This window comes from Aspergillus oryzae, chromosome 6 (assembly GCF_000184455.2).
Source record: "Aspergillus oryzae RIB40 DNA, chromosome 6".
In the NCBI taxonomy this organism is placed as follows: Eukaryota; Fungi; Ascomycota; class Eurotiomycetes; order Eurotiales; family Aspergillaceae; genus Aspergillus; species Aspergillus oryzae.
This window is the reverse complement of record NC_036440.1, coordinates 4,180,674-4,190,347: the sequence shown is the minus strand read 5'-3', so window position 1 is coordinate 4,190,347 and position 9,674 is coordinate 4,180,674. Positions and strand designations below refer to the sequence as shown.

General features: G+C 49.6%; 3 protein-coding genes across 3 annotated transcripts, besides 1 other annotated feature; 2 read left to right on the top strand and 1 right to left on the bottom strand.

Moving 5' to 3' along the window:
- Positions 1–23: a repeat region (VI right telomeric region).
- A 618-nt stretch (positions 24–641) lies between these two features.
- Positions 642–1,089, bottom strand: AO090138000002 (sulfotransferase family protein; the record flags this gene model as incomplete). Its single annotated transcript, XM_001825474.3, has 2 exons — positions 642–749; positions 802–1,089. 2 exons carry the CDS (start codon positions 1,087–1,089, stop codon positions 642–644), a joined length of 396 nt encoding a protein of 131 aa, XP_001825526.3.
- An 896-nt stretch (positions 1,090–1,985) lies between these two features.
- Positions 1,986–5,755, top strand: AO090138000003 (ABC transporter ATP-binding protein; the record flags this gene model as incomplete). The annotated part of the gene is made up of 4 exons (XM_023232732.1): positions 1,986–2,001; positions 3,854–5,274; positions 5,337–5,452; positions 5,506–5,755. 4 exons carry the CDS (start codon positions 1,986–1,988, stop codon positions 5,753–5,755), a joined length of 1,803 nt encoding a protein of 600 aa, XP_023093216.1.
- Positions 5,756–8,450: 2,695 nt separating this feature from the next.
- Positions 8,451–9,638, top strand: AO090138000004 (lytic polysaccharide monooxygenase auxiliary activity family 9 protein; the record flags this gene model as incomplete). Its single annotated transcript, XM_001825476.1, has 1 exon — positions 8,451–9,638. The coding sequence occupies one exon, from the start codon at positions 8,451–8,453 to the stop codon at positions 9,636–9,638; it is 1,188 nt and encodes a 395-aa protein (XP_001825528.1).
- Between the last annotated feature and the right edge of the window lie 36 nt (positions 9,639–9,674).

The following is a 9,674-nucleotide window of genomic DNA, read 5'->3' as shown; positions in this document are numbered from 1 at the left end:
TGACCCTAATGTTGACCCTAATGTTGACCCTAATAATATGTGCTTGAAAGCCCAAGTCCCAAAATCCCCGCACGATAAATACTCTGCTCTTCCTGTACTAAAAGGGATTTCAACTCATTTCTCAACTGCAGTTATCATAGGAAGCACAATGTCAATGATTGAACCTGCACGCAAGGTGTAAAGAAGCACCAATGTTGCCAAAACACGTAATAGAATTCCCAACAGGCGCTGACACTCGCTATTTACCAATGCCCAAATTCTATTGGTGGTTTCCAAGGTGTCATTACCATTGGGAAAAGGCACCTCACTGGGGATATTCTTTCCCAGGAATTTGCATAATGGTCCCATCCGTCCTGGATTTGATACTCAAGCAAATTCTCCCTAGGCACCATCTTGCGGACCATCTTGTAGTGGCTCTCATAGACAGATACTCCGTGGAGTTGGAAATCACCTTGGAAGTAATCGGTGAAGGCGCGAATGAACATCTTGCGGGTGAACCGATTTGGGCTGCGAGTAAGGATGGCAAGGGTGTCTACGACTGATGACCAGGGATGAAAGACGTTCTTTAGAAGAGCGGTCTGGACAGATCTGGGCTTGTATTAGCTCCTTAAATATGAATCTATTGGGCAAGGATGTTATTATCACCTGTGCCATTCTTCAGCGTTGCGATTTGTTAGTATGACTTTCGCTTCGGGGTATGCTTCAATCAGTTCTTTGGCGAAGACTGCGGCGGGTATATCGGTCACTGCCTATGGCTCGTTAGCTACTATATCATATATCGTTGTTTGAGTAGTCCTATACTTGGCAATGACCAAGAAGTTGGTCCCATTCCGTTCTGCCGAAAGGCTTCCCTACCCCGTCCCACTTCGCGGCCATTGCGTCCAGCCACATCTCACAGTCTCGGGGATTCTCCGTCGCAGCGGTGTAGCCATGATATACATCTGAATAGCCTAGCTTAAGTAAAGCCTTCTTAATCGCTACGGCGGTCAGGATACGGAAACTTGAGCGGTGAATGGTGCTAACATACAATCTGTCCCTGTCCTGCTTAACCCGAGCACGAGCACTTTCATCGGGACAGTGCGACGGCATGTCCTACGATCAATGTCGGTTGGAAAATTGGCCTGCATCCTGGTCGATGTTAACTTTGATTGAATTGTCATGGGAAAGAGCGTTTAGCAAATCACCTATTACGATGGGCGGATGTCATATAAATACATCTGCACACTATGCACCTGTGGTTCTGTCAACACCTACAATTTACGTAGCTGAGTGTAAGTATTTCGGCGTGGATATCGACACCTCACAAAGTGGCGTAGTACATGCGTGGATGATCCCTTTGCAATGCAAGGGGAGCATGTAATATGAGAGCATTCTTGTTGATCAGCCACTTGACGATCACCGGAAGACACGTCACAAACCATAGTGCACCTAACTCGCTCGATGTGAGACATAAATCCCACAATATCCCTTGGTATCAATATTCATATCACAAAGCGTTACCGATTTGGGTGCTGGGAAAGGTCTGTACTCTAGTTGTGCTGTCAAAAGATGCCAGAGCCTGGACATTTCTCTCTCCTATTCGGGATGATCGTCATACACTTGAGTAAAATCTGAATGCAGTGGAATGTTGCTTCGCTGCGCTCGGTTTCTTCGAGACGCAAGCCCCACTCATGAGCCACCCCTTGACCTGTCTCTCGTTCCCCTGAAATGAAACATTGTGGTCAAAAGGTCTTGGTAGATATTCATCCCAAGGTCCGAGGCAATGGAGACGGAGACGACAGCAACCAACAGAAAATGCTCCGATATGCTACCGCGCTCGATAGGCTAACAATGGCCGTGGCCACTGTTGCGGCTGCTGTGGCCGGAGCAGCACTATCTACTGTCCCAGTAAGCCTTGCGCCTCATACAAGCACAGGAGGTTGCTGAGCTTGCGGCATAACAGGTTGTCATTGGAGCGTTCACCCAGCATTTCAGCGACTTTCTAAATGGCAAATCGTCCTCGTATGACTTGGAGCATGATGCCCGCCATCTCGCTCTGTACTTCATCTACCTTGGTATGGCCTCGTCTTGCCTATTCTTGACCGAGTTCAACTGACCTCTGAGAGGAATCATTTCGTTCGTTGGGCTGTCACTTAGTACTTTCGGGTTCACTCGCCTTGCTGAGTCTTGTACCTATCGTCTTCGAAAGGCATATTTGTCGGCGCTCCTGAGACAGGATGTTTCATATTTTGAGTCTCTGGGTGCAGGAGAGGTGACTACCCGCATCACTGATGATACCAACCTCATACTCGACACCTTATCACACAAAGCAAGCATCCTACTGGCTGGCCTGTTTGGGTTTGTGGCAGCACTGATAATTGCCCTATCTCGCAATTGGCGTTTAGCTCTGGTATTAATGGCCATGCCTATCGGGATGATTGCAACCATGGGTACACTGGGGGCGTACATGAGAAGAATGCAGTAACGAAGTGAAAGTCACTATATCAAAGCGGCGGACTTTGCAGAAGACGTACTCTCATGTGCCCGCAGTGTGATAGCGGATGGGGCGCAGGGGCGCTTGGTCAAGCGATATGAGGAGATGTTGATGCCAGCACTAGGTGCCGATCTCCGCAGCAAAGCTACTATGGCAATGATGATAGCTCTCACGATGACCATAATTCTCTGGGGGTATGGACTTGCCGTAGGTAAACTTACCTCTGCTTTGCTGATCGCAACTAACTACATCGTTTAAAGTTCTGGCAGGGGAATCGTTTCCTACAAAAAGGAGATTGCACGCTCTCGGATATCGTGACCGTTTTACTGACATCCACTATGGCTGGGGTTCTGCTAGGCCAGTCTGCGCCATTTGCGGCCTCAGTCATACAAGCCAAGGCCGTTTCCACCAGAATCTATGCTACACTCGATCACGTCTCGCCCCTTGATCCTTCAGCAGACTCCGGAATGATACTCCCCTCATTCGCAGGAGACATTGAGTTTCAAGACGTCAGGTTTGCGTACCCCTCTCGCCAGAGTGAGCCTGTTATGGACGGGTTTAACTTGTTAATTAAAGCTGGGACGTCAATGGCAATTGTTGGTTCCTCAGGCGCTGGTAAATCGACACTGCTTGCTCTCATACAGAGATGGTATGATCCATTACAAGGAAATGTAATGCTTGGGGGGCACAACGTCAGGCAACTGAATCTTCGCTGGATGCGATCCAAAGTTGGGCTCGTTGAGCAAGAGCCATTACTATTCGACACCTCAATCCATGATAACATTGTTTACGGCCTAGGTGCAGAGGCTGATCAGGTAAGTTATGTGCCTTATTCTCTACAAACAACATCTAAGGTTACATAGCTTGATCATCACACGATTGTGAGCAAGGTGTATGAGGCAGCCAAACTAGCAAATATACATGATTTTATTCTTAGTCTACCTGGCGGATATTCTACTCGTGTTGGTCAAGCTGGGGGCCTTCTTTCAGGTGGCCAACGCCAAAGGATTGCTATTGCTCGAGCAGTTATCTCCGATCCTCCTGTCTTGCTCCTCGATGAGGCCACGGCAGCACTAGATACCAAAAGTGAAAAGGCTGTCCACGAGGCTTTACAGAGGGTGTCCAAGAATCGAACCACGGTAATAATTGCACATCGGCTGTCCACCATCCAAAGCGCCGACAGAATTGCACTCATGGAACACGGAAAGGTCATCGAGCAAGGAACTCACGATGAGCTGATATTCCGGGGCTTGAAGTACGCAAATTTTATCCGAGCCCAGGAATTTACACGGGCCTCTCTACCCTTACGTTCCAGGCAAGATGATGAAAGGAATGAACAAGAGTTTGCTCAAAAGCCAGAAGATACCGCGTCTGTGACAGTCTCCATCGACTGTTCCGCAAAGAGCTCTAGATGGGCTCTTGTGAAGTTCGTCTGGCACCTTAATACCCCCGAGCGACGATTCATACTGATTGGGATACTTGCAAGCGCCTTTGCCGGTGCAGGGTATCCCATCCAAGCGATACTGTTCGGAAACGCAGTTGTCTCGATTGTATCTCCAGATTCAGCAACCGACGGCCATGATCCCAAATTCTGGGCCCTGATGTACGTTGCTCTCGGAAAATGCCAGTTCATCTTTTATACGATCCAGGGAATCTGTTTTGCCCTCACCAGCTCCCGTCTCGCCTATCGAACACGTACCAAAGCGTTCACCTCTCTTATCAACCAGGACATGTCCTTCTTCAACCAGGTAGAGAACTCTTCTGGTACCCTAACCGCCTTCCTTGCCACCGAAGCTAGCAGATTAACGGGTGTCAGTGGGACCACCTTTGGGGCAATCCTCAATAGTGTCATGACACTCGTAGCAGCTATCGCCGTTGCCTGCTCATTCGGGTGGAAGCTGGGGTTAGTCGCAGCCTCTACCATCCCCATTCTACTCACGTGTGGGTTCCTACGGTTCTGGATCATATCGTGGACCGAGTCCCACGCGGCCCGAGCCACCGATGCAGCAGGAGCAGCATGCGAGGCTGTTTCCGCAGTTACCACGGTCACTTCTCTCGGTATTCAAGATACCATTGTCGACCGATACTGTGAGAAGCTTCAAGCTGAACAACCCCAAACACTGCGCTTCAATATTGTATCAAGTATCATGTATGCGGCAAGTCAGTCTCTAGTCTTCTGGGTCACTAGCCTTCTCTTTTGGTACGGCAGCGTAAAGCTGGTTGCGTCAGGCGAATATAGCGTGCAACAATTCTTTATCTGTTTCACGGCCATTGTCTGGAGCTCTCAGGCGGCTGGTATGGTTTTCTCATACGCGCCAGATATTGCAGGGGCCGGTAGCGCAGCAGCTCAACTGGTAGGGCTTCTTTTCACTCCCACCACAATCGACGTCGGCCTTCAGCACGGTGAGGTTCCCGGACAAACTTCAACAGGTGTGATGCTGTCATCGGTGGAATTCGAGTATCCTTCCCCTCATGGACCTTGTACAGTTCTACAAAACATTAACCTGACGGCCAAGCATGGCCAACTGACCGCCATTGTCGGCACCAGCGGCAGTGGGAAAAGCACCATCCTTGATCTGATTGAACGCTTCTACGATCCCACCCGCGGCACCATTCTAGTGGGTGGAAAGGATGTCCGTGAGTATAAGCTAGCCAATCTCAGACGTACCATGTCATATGTGGGACAAGGTGGGTGGATTGTTGGAGGGACGATACGAGACTGCTTGCTGAGCGATGAGGAAAATGTGTCGGAGGATGAGGTCATTGGCGCCTGTAAAAGCGCCAACATCTATGACTTTATTGTAAGTGGTTTGGCGTTTATAGTAATCGATTATATTACTGCAAGCAGCTCATTCTTATTTAGATCTCCCTTCCAAACGGGCTTGACACTCCGGTGGGTGGCAAAGGAAGTCGGGTTTCTGGAGGCCAGAAACAGAGAATTGCCATTGCCAGGGCACTGCTCCGGAAACCTAGGATTCTGTATGTACCTATCCTGCATCGTCAGCAAATGCAACTCCACTGACTATTTCAAGGCTCCTCGACGAGGCAACCTCTGCACTGGATACAATTTCCGAGAAGCATGTCCAAAGTGCTCTCAGTGGTGGAGGAGGAGAGCGGACAACAATTGCAGTCGCGCACCGTCTGGCCTCGATCGCTCATGCGAATTGCATCTACGTGATGGACCAGGGAAAAATCGTCGATTGTGGCTCCCATGAGGAGTTACTTGCTCGGCAGGGGCTGTATTGGCAGCTATTTACACTTCAGGAAACAGACACTGGCTAATACCTATGCAAGTGATATCGAACGCCCCAATAATATTAGTCGTGCCCACTAGCAGATCGTGTAGGAGGTTCATATTGATGTGATCTGCCTAGTTAGTGCTAGTTTCTGGATTATATCTGAGGGTTATCTTTAACAAGCGCGATCTTTTACCACCAACAAGAGCTAGCATGTCTATAGTTGACATTTGAGAGATTGCCTGACTGTACGTTTGGCGAGAGTAATCAACCTTGTAAGCTTCACCTTTGTACCGATGTGTTTTATAAAAGCTTCGAACTAGATGGATTGATAAAACGATGGCCTGCGGGTATGTGTCGGAAAGCATTGTTGGTGTCAACCTCGCTACCGGCGGATTTAGTGTGAAAGGCAATATAACATGGAGCATTCTAACAAATTCCCTCATCGACCTATGGCATAACACCAACGTGGCGCAGATTTCGCGATAATGCACCCAGGTCGTCATTGTCTCCGACTTCCCTAATTTCCCCTGCGTGCGTATCGCCTTTCGCAGCATACATGAATGCAAACTCAACAAGAAATGATACCAAAGTGAGGATGCTGTCTCACAAAATGAGAACCCTTCCCTTCAAGCGATTTCAAAGGTACTTACAATGCGATGAAGCTGAAAGCTTCAGCGGCGTACTTCCTGCTGCAAACGGTTTCGCCATTCCAGAGGAGCACACGACAGCCAATATGGTTGAAGTCGCGAGCCAAGAAGATAAAGGCCGTAAGCCAACTAGTGAGGAGGTATTATTGTAAGTTATGAAAGATAAAATCTGGAAAGGGACTCACAGGTAGGAAAATGCTATGTCAAAAGCCAGCACCGGCAGGAAATTGCCCTTTCGACGCCTTGTAAGGCAACTTATTATTAAGGCGATTCCGTATACTACGGGTGTCAAAACTGCCTGATGGATTGTTAGATTAACGGTCTCGCGAGGAGTAAACGAGGTTAACTTGCAATGACCAGGGAATATATGACCGTAGTCGTCTTGGTGTGTTGAACTGCCCAAGCTGTAATGCCGAGCACCACGATTGCACTACCACATTGGATGACATGAATACATAGGGAGAGGATGCTTAGAGCATCACTTGTTCGACCGCTACCTGTCATCGTGAATGCCAGTCGAGCATTAGATTCTTAGAAAGGAAGTGATCACTAGCAATGTTCTTTACGTGGAATCTGAGTTAAAATACGCAGGCAGGCCGTTCGGGTTTCCTGGGTCCTGATGTCATCAGTCGATCAATTAAAGTTTTGGCTTTTGCACCTCGACTCGTATTATTTCTGGGACAATCTACATCCATGAGGCTATTTCCATTGTTTTGTGCCTCCGGTGCCAGTGGTACACGATGGGACCTTTCCCCAGTATCCGTTGGATCTCTTGCACATTTAGGGTCAACATTACTGCTACTCACATCATGGTGACGTTTTGATTGGATCCCAGTATTCTGTGACCCTATCATGACAGCCGATGTCCTTCTTTTAGTCAAACCTCATGTAAGAAGGACCTCTGCCCAGGTGTGGTGCAGCTGCGACAATGCTAGCGGTTGCCATGCCACTAATGGAGACTTTTAGACACTGCCAGCCCGAACCTTAGCCACAAAGTCGGTCATACCATACGACTCGCCAAGGCTAGACGTCGTTAATTCCATTTCGGAGACGTGTTATTCTATTTAACAAAAAAACACAAGACGGATGGGGGAGGAAAGGGAAGGGTCAACACAGAACGAAGACCGTCACTCACCCCACGTCGGTTAACGGTCATGCCCTCCAAGATAGGGCAATGAGCAGACATTGTTGGATGGAAAGCGCGATTACATATGACCTTGGTGAGGCTCCGAGTCGGCAGCGCTGTCCATTCTGTGGCATGAGTATATTGCCCCGGTTAAAGGTTTACCCGCTGTCAGCACTGATTTCTGCAATGAGATTTTCTGCATTAAACCCTAGAGAAGGGATGCCGGTGAAGAAGAAACAACGTTGCAGGGCACTTCCGCCCACTGTAGGCTCCCAGATTTTTGAATGTTGGAAAGATCCTCAGCAGATCCAGTTCACTTACTATCGAGGAAAGGCTGCGTCATCCCATTCTTAGCCGGTGGAGACTGTCGGGCGACCATCGATGATTGGCGCCGGCATGCGATGGCCGGTCTCGCTTAGATCGTCAGTGCAATTCCAATGCCCCTAACCGTGATTCTCAGACACCCGGTGTTTGACTAGAAGCTTGAATGTAGCCAAGCTTACGTGCAATCTACAGGCACTTGCCTAGTTTCTCCCCGGATATGGCGAGAATCAAAGAACAAGCCACCTAGCTGGCGGCCTCCTCTCCACTTGAATCCGTCATTTTGGGAACGGCGACAGTGTGGTATCAAGTGTGCTGCAAATGGATACTTGTTATACTCCGGTTTCATTAAACTGGCGGTCCTTCGCTTAGGCCACCAATGTTCCTTCGTCATCCATTCGTTCGGCACTTTTCTCTACAGTCAGGTCAAGGAAATAGTTAAATAGCCTGATAAGCCCTGGAGGGGACAGAAAGGTCTGGATAGCATCTCTTTCCAAAAATTTGTTTTTGTCCTTTCTGTTTGGCGAAACTTCATTGACTGGAGTTTCCTCCCATTCTCTTCCATTCGTAGTTTCGTACCAAAACTTCATTGACTGAAGTTCTTTTCCCTTCACTCCTTCGTTACCTATTCTCTTTGGCTCAGCATGTCTTTCTCCAAAGTAGCAATTGTGCTGCTGGCCTCACTTTCGCTGGTCGCGGGTCACGGCTATGTATCGAGTATTGAGGTGGATGGTACCACTTATGGTGGCTATCTGGTCGATACCTACTACTACGAGTCCGACCCCCCGCAGCTCATCGCCTGGTCCACCAATGCCACTGATGATGGCTATGTCGCCCCTACTGCGTATGATAGCTCCGACATCATCTGTCATCGTGGCTCTGCGCCTGGTGCGCTCTCCGCTCCGGTAGCTCCTGGTGGAACTGTCAAAATGACCTGGAACACCTGGCCCGACGATCACCATGGCCCGGTCATTACCTACCTGGCCAAGTGCAGTGGCTCTTGCTCTGACGTCGACAAAACTTCCCTGGAGTTCTTCAAGATCGATGCTGGGGGCTTGATCGATGACACGGACGTCCCCGGCACATGGGCTACGGATCAATTGATTGATGACAGCTTTAGTCGCAGCATCACTATCCCCACTGACATCGAGGCGGGCTACTATGTCCTTCGTCACGAGATTATTGCCCTTCATGACGCCGAGAATCCGGATGGGGCTCAGAATTATCCCCAGTGCATCAACCTGCAAGTCACCGGCAGTGGTACCGCAACGCCCAGTGGTACCCTGGGTACTGCCCTTTACAAGGACACTGACCCTGGTATCTACGTCGATATCTGGCAAAGTATCAGCTCCTATACCATTCCTGGCCCAGCTCTCTACACCGCTGGGAGCACCGCTACTGCAACTGCCGCTGCTGTTACCACTATCACCCCAACCACTCCCGCAGCAATCACCAGCCCTCCCGCCGAGGTTGCGGTCGAGATGAGCGTCGCCGCAGAACCGTCTATCCCGTCCCAGACGACTCAGATCGCCTTTTCGACTACGACTACAGCGACTGAGGATGTCGCTAGCACGGCCTCTTCCGCCTCTTCCGTCTCTTCTACTACCTCGGGTGTGCTGAGTGGTTCTTGCAGTGAAGAAGGTGCCTGGTACTGCAACGGCGGCACAGCCTTCCAGCGCTGCGTGAACGGGCAGTGGGATGCATCACAAAACATGGCTGATGGCACCGCATGCACGGCCGGTATTTCCGACAACCTGACTATTTCTGCTGCCAAGGTACGCCGCGACACCCGTCTCCTTCGCCATCGTCGCGCCCACGGTCATAGCAAGTAGATTGAGGCTTTGGGTATGACAACAAATTGGTTGCAG